The sequence below is a fragment of the Caretta caretta genome, chromosome 6 (genome assembly GCF_965140235.1).
Source record: "Caretta caretta isolate rCarCar2 chromosome 6, rCarCar1.hap1, whole genome shotgun sequence".
Classification (NCBI taxonomy): domain Eukaryota; kingdom Metazoa; phylum Chordata; order Testudines; family Cheloniidae; genus Caretta; species Caretta caretta.
In genome coordinates this window covers 42,715,877-42,740,948 of record NC_134211.1, presented here as the reverse complement: position 1 = coordinate 42,740,948, position 25,072 = coordinate 42,715,877, and the positions used below count along the sequence as shown (strand labels likewise).

At 41.4% G+C, this 25,072-nt stretch overlaps 1 protein-coding gene across 1 annotated transcript; it reads right to left on the bottom strand.

Moving 5' to 3' along the window:
• Positions 1-1,143: 1,143 nt before the first annotated feature.
• Positions 1,144-23,893, bottom strand: LIN7C (lin-7 cell polarity scaffold C). Its single transcript, XM_048854183.2, has 5 exons — positions 23,762-23,893; positions 9,726-9,844; positions 8,201-8,272; positions 7,671-7,880; positions 1,144-3,922 (listed from the first exon to the last, which is right to left on the bottom strand). Exons 1-5 carry the CDS (start codon positions 23,796-23,798, stop codon positions 3,767-3,769), a joined length of 594 nt encoding a protein of 197 aa, XP_048710140.2. The 5' UTR covers positions 23,799-23,893; the 3' UTR covers positions 1,144-3,766.
• Positions 23,894-25,072: the final 1,179 nt, after the last annotated feature.

Sequence of the window (25,072 nt, the reverse complement as noted above, 5' to 3'; positions counted from 1 at the left end):
AATTCAAGCAGATACAAAGCTGTTTATGCTGCTTTCAAGACATACTACAGAACCCATTTAGCTCCATATGAATTATTCCAGTCTCATAAAAGGCAGGCTTTCAGAGTTTATTCTAGAACAGCCTTAAGCCAAATGTTGGCTATGAATTAGAATGTTACTTTAATAGTAACCTAACTTACATTAAACTGAAAAGTTACTTTCAGTCTTGGTAGGTCAGAGGAAACTAAAACAGCATCTCCTGTCCACATTCTATTATGGACCACCGTAACAGTAATGAATAGATAGATAGATCAGTGAGCAGAGAAGCTATTTTAGCTATTAAGTCTATTTTTCAGATTACAGGCTGCATGACTAAAACATGACTCAACAGGAATAAAGAGATAAGGAAATGTTTATTCAGGAAGTACAATTGACTACAGAATACTTTTGATCTTTCAGCAATCTTCCCCCATTTTTTCCTTGCAACTGTGCTAATCTATGTCCCATTCATGCTATTTTGCTGTTCAGATGAAGACATTATCTTCTCTATTAACAGCCAGAACGTCAACGATACAAGAAGTGAAAATTAAGGACTTGTGTATTTACTTGAATACACAATCCAGTCTAGTAAAACACAATATCCTTTTAATAAATAAGTTTGAACACTAAAAATCAGCATTTTGTTCAGTAGTGAAGTATTATATCCCAAGCCAGGCATATTTTATCAAAGAAGATAATGAACCTACAAGGTAGTCATAACAATTCAGATACTCATCTGAGACAGATGGCAGTAGCACCTCTATAATCACAAGAATTTTTTCCTAGTCTTTCTATTAACTCCAGACAGACGGCAAAATAAGGGGGAAAAGTGAGACCCTCAAATCCTACCCAATCAGCTGTTAAGAGAGCACACCAATCCAACCTAATCAGCTGTTAAGAGAGCCGACCAAAATGTAAACTCGATAGGATTAACTTCCACACATGCATTTTAATTTGCATAGCCGTATTCTCCTGATATGAATACTCTCAGCTCCAGGAGCGATTCTGAATTGCCAGTCACAGGTAGTGAAATTTTGAATAGCCAGTCACAACACACTCTTTCATAAGGCTCACTGGAAGTAGAGTAGCAAATGAGGAAGCAAAAAAAACCTACACACAAAAATGTGTAATTCCACCTCTTTATTTTCTGTGTTCCTAAAATCCAGGGACTCTCAACAGCAACAGATGCATAACATCATCCACAGAAATTATTTCTGTCCTTACCTCATGATGGTGTGCCCAAGTATTGCACGTGTAGGGACTGTGTACTAACACAGTGCAGCCCCTGCACCTACTCAGTAGTAGTTAAGAATGTAAGTTTCTTGGTGATTTTTAACCCATCCTTACTTTAAAAATTACAGAGAGTTTTCAGACCATGCAAGACGACAAACTGCTAATGTAATAATTGCAATTTTAGAACAACAACAAAAAAAAGGTAATTTCAATTGTTTTTTTAATTAACCTATCCCCCAACACACACATACAATAGCATGTATGCCAGGCTTCAACCCAAAGAGTTTTGGAACAGTTGATATAGTGAATTCAAAAGCCATAGTTTATAATGGAAATGCTAATGCATTTACCTATAGCAGCTCCAGCTACACTAAAGTAAATATTTCTTTAGGGTAACAAAACACATTGCTTTACCCAGTAACACAAGGTATACAAGTTTTATAATACATATTACTGTCTTTACTTGTACTCATACTTCTCTTTAATATATAAAGCTCTAAAAACAATTCTCTACTATTTTACAATTAAATTAAAACATTTCCATGATTGGCCTAACTACTGATTTTGGTCTAAATATTTTAAACATTAACCATTCCATAAAAATATACAGTTCAAAACATGGTCCCATCAGTAAGACGCAGCCTTCTGAAACAGGCTAACGATACTCAACCATGCAATTCAGTGCTCAATATCATCTAATTGATAAATATTCATATTGCATTTCAGACTCTACTCTCAAAAATCTTTAAAATATTATCTTTAAAGTCTTACAATGCTTACAAACATCCAGAAAGGGTTCACATTTCTAACTTGCTTGTAGCAACCATACAAGTGTTATTACTTATACACTGGGCCAGCTAAGCATAAACTTCATGCCATTATTTTTAAAATTTTTAACCTTTTACCATCTTTCATACAGTGGCATTAAGTTTACAACTGACTTCATATTGTTCCATGTGAACACAGATTAGAGATGAGCCAGACACTCAGAACTGCACTTTTCCGTTTAAGCCTCTAAGAACTTACTTGTTTACAGTCAGTAGGATGCACTTAAAGCTGCCTTTCAATTGAACAGACACCCAGTGTACTGTCAAGCTACCTCTAGGTGAAGTCATTACAAGAAAGGGCACAGTCCAGAACTTGGTAGATTCCAAGAAATATGTAGCTGTTCAAAAATGTAATCATCTCAACTGTGCTTAAAAATAACACTGCACCACAACAGAGAGTCATTAGCCACTTCGCATCTGGCGGCATCTGATCTGCAGATTTTCTCGTTCCTACCCCAAAGCAGGTAACACCACATTCTCTATTCATGGTATATTATGATGCTGCTCATTCTGGACTAGGAACTAGAAGAATCAGATTTCTCTAGATTAGAAGTAGCTAATAGTAAATCACGTTTTGTTAAAATACAATGTTATCATTTTGGAATCTTTTGGAATCTTACAGATAATTTTGTGAGGTTTGTTAACTTTTGCAGGTCACTGTAGCTGTCAACCAGGATATCCCACACCACTGTTTAGTCTCGCAAAAGGGAAAATCTTTATTAATTTAAGTATTAACTGCCCCCAATCCTGTGTGACTCATCTCTATAAATGATAGGATTGCAATTGGATAAATTCAAATTCCAGTTAGGACAAATACCTTTTAAAACAAGAAGTGGAAAAGTCAGGGAAATACATATGAAATTCTTTCTGCATTGCATTAAATATATTGTACTTTTTTTCTGAATACGAATAGACATGGATACAATCAAGATGAATAGCAATCAATATACAATTTTTCTCTAACTGCTCAAAAATTAGTATAAAATAATATAAATTATAGGAATGATTGTTCCAGATTTTTAGATGTCAATTATTAAAAAAATCACTAAGTGAATGTTCATTGTAAATTATTTACAGACGAGGTAACAAAATTTCCAAGTTAGTATTTATCATACTGAGTTATGACCTACCACATATGTAAAAACAATGCACTCATCAAAAATTACAAAATCCAGTACTTATTGCCAACTACACAATAAGTCATGATTAGCTTTATGTAGCTGATGTACAGTATGCTTTTAAGAAGAAAAGTGCCAAAAGCTTCATAGGTAAAAGTCTTTGATTTTTAATCAGTAAGCACAAATTTTTTTTAAGAAGACTTTCATCAATTTTAAAGTAATGCCAAATGAAAATCTTTAGAAAAAAGAATGTTACAAATGTAGAAGTACATCTTATTAAAAATGCATTTAAAAAAGTCTATAAATTTGTCTCACAGTTAAAGATTTATTTGCAAAAGATCTGTAAGAACAACTGGATAGAAATGCTTGTGTAAACTATTTTTTCAAGAAGCATTTGGGTGTTTTAGAACTAAGCGATGTTAGTAATGAAGGCATTTATAAAATTGCAAACAGATTTTTTTTTAAAGGACAGCATCTTTTATAGTTTAGGGCAGTTCATGTTAGGTCACAAATCAAACTGTTAATTGTAAAACCAAGTATAATTTTCTCCATAAATTATAATGTACAGTATTAGTTCTGTTGCCTGCGTTTTGCCGATCTCATTTTTTCAAATCGTGACTCCATCTCTTCCAGGACCTTTGGTGTGTAACGTACAACTAACTTAACCTTTCCTTGAGCTGCTTTCAGCAGTTCTACTGCTTTTTCATGGTGTTCTCCTTCAACGCTCTGTAAAGCATAAACCATTAAATACTACATTAGCAAAGAATACAAGTGTTGCAGAAGATTCTTTAGCTCCTTTGTTACACAAAATATTTCCATTATAATAAAAAACTAGAAGTATGACAGTTTTGAAACTGTAATGCAAGGGGCGCTATCACCCAGTTGAAGACCTGAAGCTTCAACAAGACACCAAACAAATGGTGATGGCAGACTTTGTGTTTTCTTTTCTAACTAGTGTAAAAAAAAGTAATGTGGAAATGGGTGCCAAGCAACTAATTTATCATGGGAGACAGGGAACAAGCAGACATACTGAGAGTCCCTAGATTTTATGTTTTACACACACAATAAGCACAATAAGAGAAACATTTTAAAACATGGTCCTTTACGTTTTAAAGTCTACATTTAATAGAATTTATGAAATTTTCCCTCCAGACAAATAGTATTTAGCAACTTCTCCCCACCACTGCATCCGTTATAAGATCCAGGCATCATATCTTTTATCATTAGTCAGCAAAAGTTATTTCTCTCAACTTTATTATAGTTATCAAACACAATGACATTACTATCCCAAGCCTACCTCCCACTGCTGCTATTAGAAGCTAGAAGGCAGGTGGTGTACCTGTTGATTGGAGGGTTTCCCCGTTACTATAAAGTTACTTACAAAAAGAAAGACAACAGTTAAAAAAAAAAAACACCAAGTTATTTCTCTTCTATTAGATTTAGAAAATGTGCTTGGATATTTTCATTTTTTGTTATTCAGTTGGATGCACAAGTCGTTCTCTTTTTAAAAATCACATGAGAAGCTTATAAGGATATATGGTGTCAGTAAGAGATTTGAAAAAAAATCAATTGCAAAATAATGTGAGATTGCTTACAGTTTCTAAACTATGTCTATACAAATATATTTGAATTCTGTTGTAAACGAACAATATACACTAAATGTTACTAGTATAAAAATTCTGGAAATGTCCATTAAAAATATTTTAATGGACAAGAATCTAGTTTTCAAAATATTCTCTATTAGCTAGGTTCTGGCAAAGGCATAAACATTAAAGCCTTTGCAACAATATACTGAGCCTTGTAAGTGCTAAGTGTGACAGATATTGCAGCCACATGCAGTATCTTTGGTGAGCATATTGCATTAAATTTATTAATATTGTATATATTATTGTGAGCCAGAGACTGTATGCAACTCTATGAGGAGAGGGTTACCACAGGTCCTTCAGGAACTAAAAGCAATGGGGTGTGCGTGTGTGTGATTACTACAGTTCCTGAGATTGTAAACAGTTTGCATATACTGGTCCAGGCTGCATTTTTCCAGAAACAAAGAAAGGCCTTTTGGTATAAACGGATGAGCTTGAACTGACTTGGGGTCTTCTTTTTGATTCAACAAACAGGCAGGAACTTGGATCCAGGGGAATTTCAATCCTTGGTCTGAAAGGTTGGAAAGACTTTGGTCTACTGGTGCTCCATAAGACAGATGAGCAATTCCTGGTATGTTTAGTGTGGGGTTTAAATCTATTTATTGTTGGGGATCTTTTTTAATGTTTTCTCTGCAATACTTTTGACCTAAGAATAAATGTATTTTGCATGTTACAGTGCATGGTCACTGGTTAACAAAAAAAAAAACAAACAAAAAAAAAAACCAAAGCAAAACAACACTGCCATTGTCATCAGAGAGAAAGCAATGCACAGGGCAGAACCTTACACAAATTAGCTTGCTGGAGGTATCACAGGGTAAGGCAGGCAACTGTACAGCCTAAAACTCCTCATCAGAAAGGAGAGAGCCATGAATCTCCATCCAAGAAAGGTGACTAGTAGGAGCCTGAAATGGTAAGTGGGCACCCTTGAGGGACCACGGAGGGGGAATACAGGTGCAGTTACTCCTGAAACTGTGACACTAAGTTAATTCTGAATACAGTTATTAAAAACAAGTCTGTTGCATATTATATGTATTAAGATGTTAGGAACATGCTCAGAGGCATGAGAAGAATATTTCTTCATTTAAAATTGGTAACATACAACCAACATACCATGCATGTGCATACACACACATCCCAGTTTTATTTATTGTTATAAATATATATTTAAATTTATGCCCACTGTCTGTTAAGCAGGGTGGGTTTGTTTTTTTTGTTTTGTTTTTTTGGAGTGTCTGTGTGTGAAGAAGGCAGAAGAAGCCAGTTGAGGCTTGTGGATTCTGGTGCCAGTTCTATACTAGTCTCAGTATATTTTAGAGCAACTTGGGAATTTCTATATACACTGGCTAGCCCAAGGAACCATGGTACCAACACAGAACAACTGTAGCACTTTGGCCATGATCCCTTCCCATTCCATATGCTGGGGACTGCAGAACCAGGTGGCTTAAGAGATGACTATGCCTGTTGGGGACATCTAATAGCTCTCCAATTACCTTTGCATCACATGCGTGGCTATGGTTACAGACTACATGATTGAATTAAAACCTAAGTCATAAAATAAGGTTAGGTATGTACAAGTAGTTACTAGAGCCTGAATTTTAACTAGTACATATAAATTAAGAGTTTTTGAAAGTACAATCAAAACTTGTGTAGTTCACTCAGAGCTGTCTGACAGTATCTGAGGAGCAAGAATTGTTCTATAAAAATATACACCAAAATAATTTAAAATCCCTTTAGCAGTCACCTTTTTCTCATCACCCAGAAGGCCGCAGGTTGGTATTTTATGTGTTGTGGCTGAATTTAAAAAAATCAGTGACTGAGTTTAAAGTACATGCTCCTTTTTATAAGAAACTGGAGGAATGGTTTTTAAAATCTCAGCACTTAAGTGAAAAAAATCACAGTCCCTGCAAAAATTACTTCATAGCTTGCACTTTGTCATAGTTTTCAGTCTCCAGCAGCATTTTTATCAGGACAATGACAACATGAAAGGACCGTCACATTATCTTGCCTTAGATTGAATGGTTTTGATACTTACCTTACAAGTTGCAAAAATTCACATTATTAAAAGTCTGCAACATCAGGGACACATGTAGCAGAACCACTTTAACACCATTGTAACTAGAGCTTAATGAATAATTGCTTTTTAGGTTTGGTGGCCAAACCAAAGAAATCCCCAAAAAATTGCAAACTAAAACTGATTCCCCCACCCCATTTTTCTTGCTGAAATAAAAAAGCAAAAAAACCTCTCTTTGGTCAGTTCAAAATGGCATTTTGAAATAGTACAGGCTGATTCCAAACAGTTTGTTTCAAAAATTTCAAAACAAACCATTTGACTTTTGAAATTTTTTCTTCAATTTTTATTCAGCTGAAACTATTCACTGGATTTGACCCCAATTTGCAAATAGTTTTGGTTGCACCAAAACAGCATTTTTCAGCAAATTTACTATTGGTTGAAAAAATTATGCCCATCGGTAACTGTAAAACTATTTCATAAGGCAATAATACAGTTTGCTTCAAAATAGAGTACCTAACATCTGAGCTTATTTATCCTCCCATGCTCTGAAATATTGCCTCAGGTAATGGTATACTTGTATTACCATTTAGTGAATTCACGTACAATAGCAAAGCATAGTCCAAGAACTCGTGTCGTACTCAAGTTTTTGTCCAATATTCTAGTCTTGCTAATTATGAATCAACGGCAAACAGCAGGATGAAATTTCTATCACTTTGCCAACACTGAAAAAAGGCACCAGGCTTATGCAGACTACAGTCTCTATACACCCTCAAGTGGACACAAGTAGTTACTACAACTGAAAGTTAAAGCCAATTCCTACCACTCCGTTTACAGAAAGAAGCTGGTCTCCACGTTTCAGTCCCCCATGTCTATCAGCTATACCGCCTGGGATAATTCGAGAGATATAGATTGGAGAGTTTTGCTCTTTGCCTCCCATAATGTTGAATCCAAGACCTTCTTCTGTTTTTGGCAGTTCAACAACTCTGGGATGTGAATGACCCTCACTGGCAGCAAATGCAGCAACTGTGGCCTATAAGAAACAAAACTATTTAATTTTTCTTAAAATCAGAATCTTAGAAAGTCTCCATGTCTTATAGTCAGAGGTGGTAAGCATTTGAAAAGGTTTTTGAGACAGACAATTAAGTAAACATAATGTGTATCCAACATCAGAATACGAAAACTAAGGGGCGTTTTGAATAAAATAAAAATGAATGTCATTTTAAATAACAAGTCTTTCATATCTTGTTCATACAACTTACAGATTAACAGGTCATATCAGGAGGAGACATCTATATCACACTTTTTGTGACAAACTATTACATTCTATTCTAGTTATAGTAAGACTTTTACCTTTGCTGTAGCATTAGCTCTGACTTCTGGGCTACTGCTGATGTCCACGGTTTCATATACGTGCTCATATACCTTTAGGACAAAGTTATTTAGTAGGTACATAATTTAATGGGAAAAATGAATATATAGGTTTTCTGCTTAGATGGTGTGACAAATAATCTGCTGTGTTAGATGTGTGACAAGAGATCGATACTTCTGCTGCTACTCTCAAAATTGCATTTCCTAATTTACAGAGAGAAAGGGTATGTGCCTGAAAGACAATGAATCTGCCCTACTGGAAAGTCACCTCTAGCTGAGACCACGTCTATACGTAAAGCACTGTAATGGCACAGCTGTATCGACACAGCTGCATTGCTGCAGCGCATCTGGTGAAGACGCACTACGCTGCCAGGAGAGCTCTCCCATTGGCATAAAAAAACCCACCTTCACGAGCGGCAGAAGCTCTCCTGCAGATATAGTGCTGTACACACGAGCACTTATGTCAGTGTAACTTATGTCACTCGGGGTGGAATAGTCACACCCCTGAACAAGAAGTTTTGTAGACATAGCCTGAGACAGGACTGCGATAGTAAGTCACACCTTCCCCTGGGCCTACTGAGTGGGCCATTAAAGCACAGTGAATATTACCATTACAACAAAATAGCATTGCTATCACCGAAACCAAAAGCAATAGCTGGATCTGCAGCTACTCCCACCCATGCCCACACACCTGGAAGAACCATTCCGAGTGCAGGTAAGGGAGTGAGAGCCTTGGGGAGATAATAATTAATACTAGAACAGAATGTTAATCAGAAGGCGGAGATAGAAGGGCGTTCAGATCTGTACTGACTCAAGAGCTTGTCTTCACTACTAAAAAAAAAAGATGCATTTTTTACCTCAGAGTAACTAATGCACATGAGCTATCCCATAACAATAGCATGAAGACAAGACACTTTCATTTTACTGCAAAGTAAACTCACTGAGGTCAAACTCTGGTGAGTTTACCTCGTGGTAAAACTGAAGTGTCTTGTCTTCACTGTGTCTTTGCCTTGTGATAGCTCATGTGTTAGTTACCCTAAGGTAAAAAACACAGCCCCTCCCTCTCCCCCCGCCTTTTTTTTTTTTTTTTTTTTTAGTAGTGAAGACAAGACCTCACTTGCACTGTAGGGTACAGATGCTTGTAGCTGACAGGAAAGTCAAACTCTCAAGTTCTCTCTTCAAGAAAGGTATGAATTATTAATTGGCTTTCTGTAACCTAAGCTAATATATCCTTATCTAGGTTACTTTGGGGCAAAATTTAAATCTAAGTATGTTAAGACAATTGTTCATTTTGTTTTAAATCCTTCCCTACTTTTTTTTTTAAATAAAGAATTAAGCCCCAAAATTTGCAGATAACAGATTTGAGGTCAAATTAAAAAGTAATTCAAAACAAACTCTTGCAGCACCTAGCTTTGTTCCTGCTTAGCAGGTACAACAGTACATATGTTAGAAGCCGGCATATATCTGGTATTTTTGGTAGCTATTTGTTTATGCCAGGTTAACTTACCTCCCTCACAGCATTACAGAACTCACTTTGAAGGACCCTTTGCAAAGCCTGCAGTTTTTGTGGTGGTACTTCTCCACTCCTCTGCAATTTTTCCAGCAACTCAATAGCTCTGCAGATGTCTGGGAAAGATAGAATTTTGATAACAATGAACACTTGACTTTTACTCAGATAACGTTCTTTTAGTGCATTCATGCACACGCATACACACCACTTTGTAAGTCAGAATTAAGGATGCTTAAATGACAGGTTTCAGAGTAGCAGCCGTGTTAGTCAGTATTCGCAAAATGCTTAAATGTGTTTCCTTTAACACAATCACTAAATACTACTGAGAAGACACCAGTTAATGCATCAACATCCAGGCCCTCCGTCCTCCAATGACTCCTTGCATATCTCATCTTCAAGATCCTCATATGTTGAAATCTACTTGTCCCTCTGATCCTTTGAACCCGTTCCTAGCTGCCTTTACCACCTTCCATGCCCCATCAATGTGTGCTTTTTATGATCCCTGTCTCATTCTCTATTCTACTTTGTTTAAAATCAACATTGATCAATATCAGCATTCACACATGGAATGAGGAAGGCAACTACACAGGGTAGGAAAAAAAAAAAGAATTGAGCAGAAGAGCTGGTATGGGTATACTGGGTAACAGTGCACACTGTTTCAGTTACCCTGATGATTTATCCACTCTCCATCAATAGGGAGACCCACTGCCCCACATAGCTTCCTGGTCACTGCATATTCTGACTTCCTTGACTTCCTGGCTCTACTTGCCTTCCCAGTTACAGCCCCTACAAACCTCTGAGTCTTGTTGCCTCTATGCCTCCCTTCAATCCATATTTATCCACTGTTACAGAATCTACCCATGTTCACACCCTACATACTATTGTAATAATTTTTGTACAAGGCATGTCTTGTAACCATTTCTGACTTTTATGTCTCATTACTTGTATTCTCTCTCTTTGTAGTTAATAAACTTGTTTTATCTAATCCAGTGTGCTCAAGTTGAAGTGCCTGGGTAATGCCATTTGGGGTGACAAGTTATGTGCATATGATTCCCTTAAAGGAATAATGGACTTACAATATTGTGTACTCTCTGGGAGAGGACCAGGCAGTACAGTATAAATTTCTGGTAGAAATATGAGACTGGGGGTATGTTGGGGGTGACCCTGCAGTATAAGCAGGGCTGGTGAGAGCAAAAGTGTAACCCAAGTGTGGTTGGCTACCTGCAGTTACACGTAGATGCTCAGGGTGTGGCTTGCAAGCTAGAAGGCTATTTGTGAGTGGCCCAGGTGAGAGCTACTTCACCAAGACATTGTAAGGCACCCAAGGTTGCAGGGCAGGGGTAACACAACTGCTCATTAGTCTGGACTGTACCCTGGTATGTCACACCCACCCATCTCATCCATGATAAATATTGGCAATGGGAGCTCCTGTCTGGCAGATCTGAGATCTACTGTGACAAACCACCAGGGCTTTGCTATATGGAGGAATTACTTGCATAGCAGAGCTACAAGTTTCACCTGCCAGGCAACTCTGTACAAGCCTCCCACACTACTTGCCTACATTGTTAAGGCTGAAACATGGTCAGAGGTGGCAGAGAATCTTACAGGAAAATTGTCTGAAAAAGCAAAGTTCATTGCTCTGCTTATTTCAGGTGGTGGAATCACCTATGGATTTTCTGAGTAGAGTTCTGGTCCAACTGACTGGGAGTACAGCTGACTAAGCTTAAACACTTCATAGGAAGCAGGTATGGACAGAAGAAGGGAAAACAGCTAAGGTCTGTTACTGGGCGACACTGGCCCTTTAAGAGGAAGCAGGGCCAAAGCTGTGCCATCAGCTCACTTCAACTGGGCTTAAGTGGGGGGAGAGGGGAAGTAGAAGAAAGCTGGTGAGTCAGAGCAGCCTGAGAGCACTGACAAAGAGATAGAGAAGGGCAGGTGAGAGCTGTCTGAGGAGGAACAGAGACCCAGGAAAGAGAAGCAGCAGCAGAGGAGAGCTGGTAGAAAGCCATTGAGAAGAGCGAAAAAGTTGATGGTGAGGACTGACCAGAGCTGCGGAAAACCTGCCAAATTAAAGGAGAGCTTGTCAGAGGTTCCTAGGAAAAACCACCACCATCCTGGTTAGGAGAAGCTGAGCCCAAAACAAGAGTTGATGCTGGAGAGTGGATCTCAGAGCAGGAATAGGACTCATAAGCAAAGAGGCCTGGATGTGTGGAACACTGTGGGAAGAACTCCTTGCAGCAGGCTTGAGTGGAGGGCTGCAGGAAGCTGAGCTCCAAACAAGGGGTTTGTCATGCAGAAACATTCCCTGAGCTGGGTTATGACTCACAGAAAGGGAGGTTTGGCTGAGTAGAACAGTGTGGGGAGTTCTGTTGCAGGAGCCTGTCTCAGGGCTATGGGATGAGACTTATGGGAGGGAAGCAGGCCTTGGAACTCTCAGGCAGAAGACCTGGAGAAGAGGGCCCTGGAATAGCAGCTGAATGAACCATGATAAAGTGGTTACTGACTCTCAGATGGGTGACCTAGGAATCATGACCTTCGAATGGGATTGAAGAGCTGATGGACTGCAACCTTCTTTTACTTCAGGGTTTCAGAACGATGGTTTTATCATGAATTCTGTGGACTACTACTGCTATACAGCACCATTCACTGGGGCCAGAGACAGATAAAAATAGCTCTCTCTCCTTTCTGGGGGCAAGATGCTACACAAAGAAATTCTTACATGGAAGATAGTTCACCTCGCAATGACTTCATAAATATCTGCTTCAATTACCTTTAGTAAATGAAATACCCAAACAATCATTCATTTTCTGATATAGCTGTAAAACTAATCTGAAAAGTTTTCAAAATAAATCACTGTTTAAAAATGAATATAGTGTGGACCTTCTAAAAATGAAACCTACATCTATCTGTGAGTTGTGAAGAATATGTATTAAGATTAGAACAACCAACAAGAATGCACTTTTATGTAGAAAACCATGATTAAATAGAGTCTTCCTGACTAATGATTTAAATCAATTTGATTTAAATCAAATCCACCCTGCTTTCACAGGAGCATACACCCTTCCAGTTTTACAAGTACCACAGGGGAGCAAAGATCAGAAGTTTTCCCTCATGCAAATCTACATATACACACAATACATTACAGCTTTATTTATAAACTGTTCATTCAACCACAAATGCAATAACTTTTGCACAGGCTTAAAGGTATTTAGTTATAGGAAGAAATTAGGCAGAGAATGATAAAACTTATTTTTAAGGACAGCTGATAGCTCCACTTCTTCCAAACAAAGCTTAAACAGCATAGTGTGAAAGAGTACCTGAAAAGTTAGATTATTCTCTTTGTGACACTGGCAGACCAGATGCCAGCTCTTGCCAATGCTTTAGGCTGCAGCTGAGCACTGACAAAGTCATTGCTGGAAACCAGTCCAGCTCACCTGCGTGTTAGTATGGTTAAGATGAGTATTGGACTTATAACTATCTGTCTGGATTTTATGAATTACTAGTAAATTGCTAAACATATTAATCCTTCTTATAATGTCTGTATCCCATGCTAGAAGATGATATTTAAGTATTTGCTATATAGTTCAGAACATAACCCACCAAACAAGAAAAAACTTCACTTAGTCAACTAAATCCCTATGAAAGATGATTTCCTCTTGCCCATCAGGAAGGACTATCAAAACTAAATGGGCCATTGTGGAACATCACAATACAAAATGTTGCTAATTGTTCCTGCACAGGCTATGTGCAAAAGGGCTCATCCCATCATCTTGAATTCTGGAAGAAGGAAAAAAGGAGAGTGAACAAGAAAATTTGTCATCTCTTTGCTGTTTGAATTCTGACAGGGCTGGAGCTAGGAAACAGATGCAGAGATCCCCCATGGTCAACCTGGGTTACCCCTAATAGACATTCAGTGCCAACAAATTGGTACAACTCTGTCACCTTTTGGACCCCTAGACTGTAACTAATTTGTGTGTGTATGTGTGTATATATATGTATATATATATATTATACACACATACACATACACACACACATATACACACACAAAGGATTTATTAACTATTCATTTCTTTTTCCTGGTTAATAAATCCTTAGTTTACTTTAGGATTAGCTATAAGCAGTTGTCTTTGGTGTGATATCTAAACTACCTATTAACCTGGGATAAGTGACTCATCTCTGGGGAGTGGAAGCAACCTGAAATCTTTTGTGATCTTTGGTGTATGGCAACCAACTATCACTAAATCCAACTTGCCTGGGTGACAAGATAGACTGGAGTGCCCAAGGAGACTGTTTGCGACTCCATTATAAGACTTTACAGTGCTTCAGGGATTCATATTTGTTACTGGGTTGGTGAAATCTAATTACTGCTGTGGGAATTGTGCACCAAAAAATTAAAAATTCTGTGCACAAGTTAAAATTCTGCAAATGTTATTGGTCAAAATAATACTGTATCATCTCACCAGTTTCAATTATTTTGGAAATTTATTTCAAAATACCTGTCAGCAAGTATGTCTGTAAAATACAGACATACACAAAAATTCCCTCAGGAGTAACGAGTTAAAGAAACCCCTACGACAACCCAGTTCCTATTTCTCTGCCTCCTCCCTGCCCCCAGCCCAGCCACTCACACTCCCTACCCTCCAGAGGCCAGCTGCACATTCCCCCTTCCCCCCCCAACACTCAGACCCCCGAGCCTTAGAGGCCAGCTGCAGCCCCCCCCCCATCCTGGCCCAGACATTCACACCCTCTACTCCCCAGAGCCCAGCCACCCCCACCGCCAAGACACTCACATCCCCTACCCCACAGAGACCAGGGATCCAGAGCAAGAAACAGTCCTTTGCTGGGTCCCAGGCTTGCACGGAGTTTTCTGCGTGCTGCCATCTCCTTCCTTCAGTGCTGGGAACTGTAGCTACTGGGAACCCTCCAGTTCCCTTCTCCTCCCCTCAGCTTTGTCTTTTATTTGCAAGCTGGGCTATGCCAGGTTCAGCGGCCCCTAGTAGCAGCTCTGTAGCCCATTTTGGGATGTGGGGGGGATTTCTGCAAAATTCTGCATTGCGCAGTAGCGCAGAATTCCCTCAGGGCTATCTAATTATAGAACACACATCCAATTTGGGGGGTCTGCCCTGCTTTTTGACAATTTGCCCTGAGGTTGGCACTCTCAGTCGTGAACCACTCCAGACAGTGTGATGCTCTTTTAGTGAACATTTAAGGTTGCAGAACAAGACTTAGAATGCCTGGAAAAAAAAAAAATATATATATATATATATATATATTTTAATAAATGCAAAGTTGATTTAGTAAAATTTTTTTCAATATCGAATCAGGCTCTGTTAACATGTTCCTCTGACGCAATAAAAATTTCCCACCAGAATCAAACACTGCATAAATAGAAAAGGAGTACTTGTGGCACCTTAGAGACTAACCAATTTATTTGAGCATGAGCTTTCGTGAGCATAAATAATTACATTATATAACCATAATAGTAGTACTATTACATGTGCTGTGGAGTCTAACATTCCTTTCTGTAGCAAGTCTTCCATGGTTTGCACCTCATGCTGAACTAGACTGAACTGTCCATCCCATCTAAAGCATTTATAATCAGATTACTAATATCTGGATGCCTAATACTCCACTTTGAAACAATTTTTTTTTTTTTTGCCAAATGGATATCATGCTAGGGTTTGACTACCTCCCCTTCATTCTCCAGTTTCTACTATTCAAGACAGGAACCTGATAAAAGGGTTGCTTTTTTTTTTTAAAAGGGGTGGGGGGTTGTGTTTTTTTTTTTTTTGCAAAAAGCTCAGAAGACAGACTAGATCTTCTCTGGTAAGGTATTCCACAGTCTAGGATCTGGAACTGAGAATGCCTTGCCTCCAGCTCCCTGAAATTTCATCCTAGGAACTCAATTTCCATATCCCTCTGAATGAAACTGTGTTCGTCAGTCAAAAAAAGGCAATCTCTGAAGGACCCTGGCCCCAGCCCAAAATGTGTTTCAAAGATTAAACTAAGGATGCAAATAGGGAGCCAACAGAAGGTACAGGGCACTGATGTAATGTTCTTTTGCTTGTAAGTTCCCCAAAAGAGTGGAGAGGCCACACATTGCGTTATATAAGGTGGAGTAGGATTTAATTTATGTCTGTAGAATGCTCAGAACCTTCAGACACTAATTTTGAGATCCAGTGTGTCTTTTACACAAGTACAGTGTAAGGGGCAGTACATAACTGTATTGCCCCAAAAGCAGCTCAAGCCTGGTTGATGCATAAATTTTGTACCATTATAATTATTTCATGCACTCAGATTCTAAGGCCAGAAGGGACCATTGTGATCATCTAGACGCATCTCCTGTATAACACAGACCACAGAACTACCCCAAAATAATTCCCAGAGCAGGGGTAAGTTGATTATTTTTTGTCAAGGTTCAAATTTCTTGGTCAAGATATAGTCAAGTTCCAAACTCCAGAGAAAAATAATAAAAAATAAGAATTATGATGAGTAAATAAAAACATTTCGGGGTCTATTCAAAAGCGTCTGGAGGTCCAGATTTAGCCCGTAGTCTGCCTATTGACTACCCTTATCCTAGAACCTATCTTGATTTTAAAATTGCCGGTGATGGAAAATCTACAGCCCTTGGTAAATCGTTTTAATGGTTAATTACCCTCACGTAACAATTTACACCTTATGTCTGGTTTGAATTTGTCTAGCTTCAATTTCTAGACACTGGATCATGTTATACCTTTCTTGGCTAGACTGAAGAGTCCTCTATCATCACATGCCAGCTTCCCAGGTAGGTACTTAAAGTAAGCTACTTATAAATTAATCAAGGCACCCCTTAACTTCTTTTTGTTAAGCTAAATAGATAGAGCTCCTTGCATCTATCATTCTTCAGTTTAACATCATTCTAGACTTGTTGACACCAGAATTGGACACAATATTCCAGCACGGGTCACAGCAATGCCAAAGAGGGAGTAAAACAACCTCTCTATTCCTACTTGAGATTCCCATGTTTACGCATCCAAAGATTGCAATGGCCCTTTCGTCCAGTTAGGGGGCGTGATTTTTTAAAACAAAAACAGTTATACAGGTGTAACTGGTATCCAGAGGGTGAATGCTGATATTCCAATATAAGCACTTTTATGCTGGCATATCTTTTTTCATACTAATACAGTTAATGCAGTACAACTTGTGTATAGACAAGGCCTCAGTCCCAATCTCTCTCCAGGTTCTCCTGGTGCTCTGAAGAGGGAGTAAACTGAGCTAGGTCTATAACTGGAACAACATGCCTTCCCAAGTGTAGCTATGTCTCCCCCACTCCGATCCTGCCCTATTCTGCCCCATTCACTCCCACCCACCAGCATGAGGTTGAGGAGGTGGGGGAGATACAACAGTTCTATGGAGCCTTCCTGCACTGCTACCCATGATGTGGTTAACTGGGCACTTTGTGCTCCCTTTCACTGCTACACTAGGTATGCCCCAATTTGGGCCATTATTCAAAACAACAAGAGACTAAACTGGATACTGAACTGACTCAAGAGGGGCTTTAAGGAAAAAACCTCACACACTTGGAGATAATGCCATTAAAGGCAGCAAATTAAAATAATTAACAAAAGCAACCAAACCCACACCACACTATTTAAAGGATGGATTATATTTGCAGCAAGCAGATATACTGATTATCACACGCACTTTAAAAGTGAATTTTTGGTGACTGAGGTAGGAACTAGACTGACAATCCTGGAGGTAAAGTTAACTAGAACAGAGGTATATTAAAGACAGTAGCAGTGCAAGGTTCTCTACACTATTCTACTAGTGCCACCACTCTAAAAGATAACCTCAAGGTGTGAGAGGTTAGTCGCTCATCCTTGGCCTCCAGTGAAATTGCTAAAAAGGGTGTTGGTTGTGATTCAAGCAAGAGAGAAGAGATTTCTTCTATATTTGCCTCTGTATGCAGTATCGTAGCCATGTTGGTCCCAGGATATTAGAGAGACAAGGTGGGTGAGGTACTCTCTTTTATTGGACCAACTTCTGTTGCTGAGAGAGAGACAAGCTTTTGAGCTTTCAGCTCTTTTTCAGGTCCTGAAGCTTGTCTCTCTCACCAACAGAAGTTGATCCAATAAAAGATATTACCTCACTCACCCTGTCTCTCTAATATGTGCCTCTGGTTAGCAGATTTAGTCCTGTTGCTAGTAAACGTGTGGTAATTTTTTAAAACATTTTCCCTCATTTCCTAGGTTACATACCAACTCTCTGTAATCAGTTTATTCCCTTACCTTGATAATATCATTTAATTATCCAAAGTCAACACTACCACAATTAACAGAGGTTGGTTATTTCTGCAAATAGTGCTGCCTGTCAGTAGATGTCATAAATACACACACAACTATACAGTACTCTTTCCCCCCCTCCTTTCTTAAGAGGCACGACCAATATGCAAGAAAACATAAAACAGTTCTTTTGTTCCACTGATTCCTACTAGACAACTCTGCATAGATTTGTTTATTTTCATGGATAAAGCACAATGGCAGTTTAATGAGGTGGAGGAGGATGCTGCCCCAGGTTTTACCAAGAGCAGCTAATCCCATTGCCAAAGCAGCTGCTCTAATTCGCAAGCTTTGGGGGAGGGGAACCGCTACAAGTGATTTATTTGTGGAACAGGGAGAAGAGAAGAAAATAATCAGAAAGTTTCAAGAGCTGCATTCTGAGGTAGACAACATATCTGAACTAACAATATATGCATTTACTCTCTCACACACAAATACATTAACTTTGAGTTAAGACTGTGTATCTCATAACCCGATGCATCCGATGAAGTGAGCTGTAGCTCACGAAAGCTTATGCTCAAATAAATTGGTTAGTCTCTAATGTGCCACAAGTACTCCTTTTCTTTTTATCTCATAAATGCACACTAGTAAAAAGCAATGAAATAGGCTGTTAAGTTATCCACACTCCTGCTCATTTCCTTTTCTACCTTTAACTACCTCCTTTCCATCACCCAAATACCACTGCATCCCAAACAATCAATATTCAGCCTAATGCCAACCACTGATTATGCATTAGTATGTTCAGAGACTCAACTGAACATACTAATGTGTGGGGTTGATGTGACTTTCAAAAACTGCACTGTACCTGTACAGGGTTTTGTACTGATGTGACAGACATGGTGCTAGACTGAAAATAGTCATTAGAGAAGGAACTTGAACTTAAGTCTCTCTCATTTCAGGTGAGTACCCTGACCATTATGCTACAAACTCTCTCAAACGGTGTCTCTCTCTTGTTGACCCAATGGCTATTTAAGTATTTTCTACAAAGTGGAACAGCTTCAATAGAAGAGATAGACAGCCTCATCCCAGAATCCACCATATCCCAGTGGTTGGGCTACTCACGTGAGTTAGAGATGGGGGCAAGCCTATGCTCTGACTTGGGGCTTTGAACCAGGGGACCCACATCCCGGTGAGTGCTCTAAGCACTGGACTATTAGGTATAAGGTGGAGTACAGGCAGAAGCACCACCACCTCCTTCCCCCGATAAGCTTACAGCTTTCTATGAATCCCACACTTAGACTATGTCTACACTAGAGAGCTTACAGCTGTTGTACCAGTGCAGCTACGCTGCTGTAAGATCTCTCCTGTAGCCACTCTGTGTCAACAGGAGAGCGCTCTTCCATTGACATAATTAAACCACCCCAATAAGCGGCGATAGCTATGTTGGGAGAGGGAGAAGCCCCCCCACAGCGCTGTCTATACTGGTGCTTCTGGCAGTGTAACTTATATCGCTCAGGGTTGTGGTTTTTTCACACCCGAGCAACATAAATTATACCAACAAAAGCGGTAGTGTAGACGGAACCTGAGGTATTTAACTCTCCCTATGTACTGTATAGGCCTAGGCACCTAATTCCACTTAACAGGGTGCCTATAAATCAGGTGCTGCAGTGCTCAGGTTGCATCCTAGCCTGGTTGGTCAGGATGAGTGGAAATAATATGAACTGGGGAGGGTGGGAGAGGATAGGAGAGAATTACTTAAAGTTGAATAGATGGTTTATTAAATGATATAAATGTCTATTTCCTTGTTTATTGCCTCCTTCACCCATTCTGACAATCTATCAAGTTTAACTCAAAGTTGAGAAGTTTTCTATGTGTAAAATTCCTACTATCGCTATCCCTCACAAGGTGTGTGCAAAACACTATCCAGTAAGACACAAATCCAGGATGGAGTGGATGGGGAAATTCTAACAAAATTGTAAAGGGAAAAAATTTTTTAAAAGTTTTTTTTCCCCATTGAAAAATGAAACTCAGCCTTGCAGACATTCACTTAAGTGATGAAAGCCAAAAGGAAAATCTGTGTCTAAGATTATCATCCGCGGGAGCCTGATAAGAAGGAATTAATTTCCTGCCTTGGGGGTAATTAGAGGAACCCCAAAAGAAAAGGAGTGCTTGTGGCACCTTAGAGACACCTCTGCCTTAGAGGAACCCATAGACGTGTTGGGGGGGGGGGGGGGGAGTGGGGAAGAGAAAGAAGAAGAGACTAATGGTTAAAATGTTTCTGCTGCTCCAACCAGTACTTCTCGCCTCGAAGATGTACAAGGAAAAGGCTTTAAACTAGGTTCACCGGGGGAAGGAGACCAAAGCCCTGAGGTAAGTGGGAAAGCGGGATACCGGGAGGAAGCACAGGCAGGAATGTCTGTGAGGGGAGGGCTCCTGCCTCATACTGGGAATGAGGGGCGATCAACAGGTTATCTCAAGTGCTTATATACAAATGCACAAAGCCTTGGAAACAAGCAGGGAGAACTGGAGGTCCTGGTGATGTCAAAGAACTATGACGTGATCAGAATAACAGAGACTTGGTGGGATAACTCACATGACTGGAGTACTGTCATGGATGGTTATAAACTGTTCAGGACGGACAGGCAGGGCAGAAAAGGTGGGGGAGTAGCACTGTATGTAAGGGAGCAGTATGACTGCTCAGAGCTCCGGTACGAAACTGCAGAAAAACCTGAGTGTCTCTGGATTAAGTTTAGAAGTGTGTGCAACAAGAGTGATGTAGTGGTGGGAGTCTGCTATAGACCACCGGACCAGGGGGATGAGGTAGATGAGGCTTTCTTCCGGCAGCTCACGGAAGCTACTGGATCGCATGCCCTGATTCTCATGGGTGACTTTAATTTTCCTGATATCTGCTGGGAGAGCAATACAGCGGTGCATAGACAATCCAGGAAGTTTTTGGAAAGCGTAGGGGACAATTTCCTGGCGCAAGTGCTAGAGGAGCCAACTAGGGGGGGCGCTTTTCTTGACCTGCTGCTCACTAACCGGGTAGAATTAGTGGGGGAAGCAAAAGTGGATGGGAATCTGGGAGGCAGTGACCATGAGTTGGTTGAGTTCAGGATCCTGACACAGGGAAGAAAGGTAAGCAGCACGATACGGACCCTGGACTTCAGGAAAGCAGACTTCGACTCCCTCAGGGAACGGATGGCCAGGATCCCCTGGGGGACTAACTTGAAGGGGAAAGGAGTCCAGGAGAGCTGGCTGTATTTCAAGGAATCCCTGTTGAGGTTACAGGGACAAACCATCCCGATGAGTCGAAAGAATAGTAAATATGGCAGGCGACCAGCTTGGCTTAATGGTGAAATCTTAGCGGATCTTAAACATAAAAAAGAAGCTTACAAGAAGTGGAAGGTTGGACATATGACCAGGGAAGAGTATAAAAATATTGCTCGGGCATGTAGGAATGAAATCAGGAGGGCCAAATCTCACCTGGAGCTACAGCTAGCCAGAGATGTCAAGAGTAACAAGAAGGGTTTCTTCAGGTATGTTGGCAACAAGAAGAAAGCCAAGGAAAGTGTGGGCCCCTTACTGAATGAGGGAGGCAACCTAGTGACAGAGGATGTGGAAAAAGCTAATGTACTCAATGCTTTTTTTGCCTCTGTTTTCACTAACAAGGTCAGCTCCCAGACTGCTACGCTGGGCATCACAAAATGGGGAAGAGATGGACAGCCCTCTGTGGAGACAGAGGTGGTTAGGGACTATTTAGAAAAGCTGGACGTGCACAAGTCCATGGGGCCGGACGAGTTGCATCCGAGAGTGCTGAAGGAACTGGCGGCTGTGATTGCAGAGCCATTGGCCATTATCTTTGAAAACTCGTGGCGAACCGGGGAAGTCCCGGATGACTGGAAAAAGGCTAATGTAGTGCCAATCTTTAAAAAAGGGAAGAAGGAGGATCCTGGGAACTACAGGCCAGTCAGCCTCACCTCAGTCCCTGGAAAAATCATGGAGCAGGTCCTCAAAGAATCAATCCTGAAGCACTTGCATGAGAGGAAAGTGATCAGGAACAGCCAGCATGGATTCACCAAGGGAAGGTCATGCCTGACTAATCTAATCGCCTTCTATGATGAGATTACTGGTTCTGTGGATGAAGGGAAAGCAGTGGATGTATTGTTTCTTGACTTTAGCAAAGCCTTTGACACGGTCTCCCACAGTATTCTTGTCAGCAAGTTAAGGAAGTATGGGCTGGATGAATGCACTACAAGATGGGTAGAAAGCTGGCTAGATTGTCGGGCTCAACGGGTAGTTATCAATGGCTCCATGTCTAGTTGGCAGCCGGTATCAAGTGGAGTGCCCCAAGGGTCGGTCCTGGGGCCGGTTTTGTTCAATATCTTCATAAATGATCTGGAGGATGGTGTGGATTGCACTCTCAGCAAATTTGCGGATGATACTAAACTGGGAGGAGTGGTAGATACGCTGGAGGGGAGGGATAGGATACAGAAGGACCTAGACAAATTGGAGGATTGGGCCAAAAGAAATCTGATGAGGTTCAATAAGGATAAGTGCAGGGTCCTGCACTTAGGACGGAAGAACCCAATGCACCGCTACAGACTAGGGACCGAATGGCTAGGCAGCAGTTCTGCGGAAAAGGACCTAGGGGTGACAGTGGACGAGAAGCTGGATATGAGTCAGCAGTGTGCCCTTGTTGCCAAGAAGGCCAATGGCATTTTGGGATGTATAAGTAGGGGCATAGCCAGCAGATCGAGGGACGTGATCGTTCCCCTCTATTCGACATTGGTGAGGCCTCATCTGGAGTACTGTGTCCAGTTTTGGGCCCCACACTTCAAGAAGGATGTGGATAAATTGGAGAGAGTCCAGCGAAGGGCAACAAAAATGATTAGGGGTCTGGAACACATGACTTATGAGGAGAGGCTGAGGGAGCTGGGATTGTTTAGCCTGCAGAAGAGAAGAATGAGGGGGGATTTGATAGCTGCTTTCAACTACCTGAAAGGGGGTTCCAAAGAGGATGGCTCTAGACTGTTCTCAATGGTAGCAGATGACAGAACGAGGAGTAATGGTCTCAAGCTGCAGTGGGGGAGGTTTAGATTGGATATTAGGAAAAACTTTTTCACTAAGAGGGTGGTGAAACACTGGAATGCGTTACCTAGGGAGGTGGTAGAATCTCCTTCCTTAGAGGTTTTTAAGGTCAGGCTTGACAAAGCCCTGGCTGGGATGATTTAACTGGGAATTGGTCCTGCTTCGAGCAGGGGGTTGGACTAGATGACCTTCTGGGGTCCCTTCCAACCCTGATATTCTATGATTCTATGAAAATTCAAAGGCCCCGGGAGGACCCGGCTCGGGAGAGGGAAGGGGGCCACCGAAGCGAGAGCCAGGAGAACACGGCCCCGCTGGGCACGCACTAGAAGACCCCAATGCGCCCAACCCCTGGGGCCGCCGGGCACCTCGGGGCTCGCCCCGCCCGGCCGGCGCAGAGGGACGTTGCTCTGGCACTCCGTGGGGACGTGTCACGGAATTGCCGCAGCCAGGGGGACGGTGGGGAGAGGGGCCCACCCAGGGCTCCGCCCCCTCGGACCGCGCCCGCCCAACAGCGCGGCCCGGCTCCGCTCCCCGTCAGGAGCCAGCGGGCCGGCACCGAGCGCTGCCGCTGCGTCACCCGGCGCGGGGAGCCGGGCAGAGCCCCGCACGCCGCTCCCGTTTCCCCGGGGGTGGCCGCTCTCCCCCGGGGAAACGGCGGCGAGGCTGGGCCGGAGCCGCGCTCACCTCGCTCCAGCCGCACAGACTCCCCCAGCGCCGCCATCTTCTCCTCGCTCGCACCCGGAAGTGACGCGCGCCGCGCGGAAGGCCAAGGCGCGCGGGAGCGGCAGGGCGGGGTCCCGGGGCTGGTCCCGCAGCGCGATGCTGGTGCGTCTGGCTCCAGGCCCTGCGGCTGCGCGGGCTCCGCTCCGCGGAATCCGTCCCAGCGCCGGGGCGGGCAGGAGGCTTCACAGCTGGGCTGCCGGCGGCGGCGGCGACGGGGGGAGGCCCCCGGGCGGTGCCTGCTGCTGCGGTGCCACCGCTGTGTCTCGGCGGCCTGGGGGAACCCTAGGGCACGTCCCCGCGTGCCATGAATCCCAGCGCAGTGTGCGTGGTGTAGTCTGCGTGTGCGCCGCTCCTCTGCCATCAATTTAATCTGTGTGTGGGGCAAGAGCCTTGCGTGGCGCTTGTGTGTTGTTAAAATGATCTCAGCAAGGGGTACAAGTAGGACAAACTCAGTGCGTGCCTTTCCTTTTGTGTAAATACGCACGGGACTGCCCAGAGGGCATGTAGTTTCTATGTTGTTAATCTAAGTGCATTATTCTCTGTGTTTGATTTTTGTTTTGAAAGAATAGTTCTGTTCACTCAAGGACCTTTTTCACAAGGGCATGCTCTCAGTTCTGGGATTCATTATGAGGTTTTCACTTCTCTTATACTGAGGGAGGCTGCTATCTGTGGTTCCCTGAGCCATTTAACATGAATGGAAATGGTTTGAGTTTTGCAAGTGAACGAAGTGAATGCTTGTGGACATGTTTTGAGTCAGAAAAAAAATGTTTTAGCTGCTGGGACTGTAAAAGTTATAGAACATTTCTGGAATAAAATCCAGATGTTTGTATTTCATAACGTCACTTGAAACTGTTTGTTCTGTTGCCTCAGTAGTAACTAACATGTTTAGGAGCCTTCAGGTGACATTTGCACAGCCATGTTTATAGACCATGGCACGTTTTCATAAACCTTTCTAAAATTTAAGATATATATATTCAATGCATGACGAGAATATTTTAAATAGCTCTTTAAAGTAAATATTTTGTCAATTCACACACTCATGATACACCATCCTTCGTATAGTCCCACTATCATGCTTGACTACATTCAAACCTAATGTCATATTATGAAACTAATAAAATCTGAAAAGCATAATTCTGTTGACTTTCCACCAGCATAATCCTGTGGAACTTTTTGCCTCTGGGGTGTGCAGTGATTTATAGCTTCTGTACAGGTGATATAGAAAAAAGGTTTGTGTCCCTGGATCATTTTTTTTTTTAAATGATGTATGAG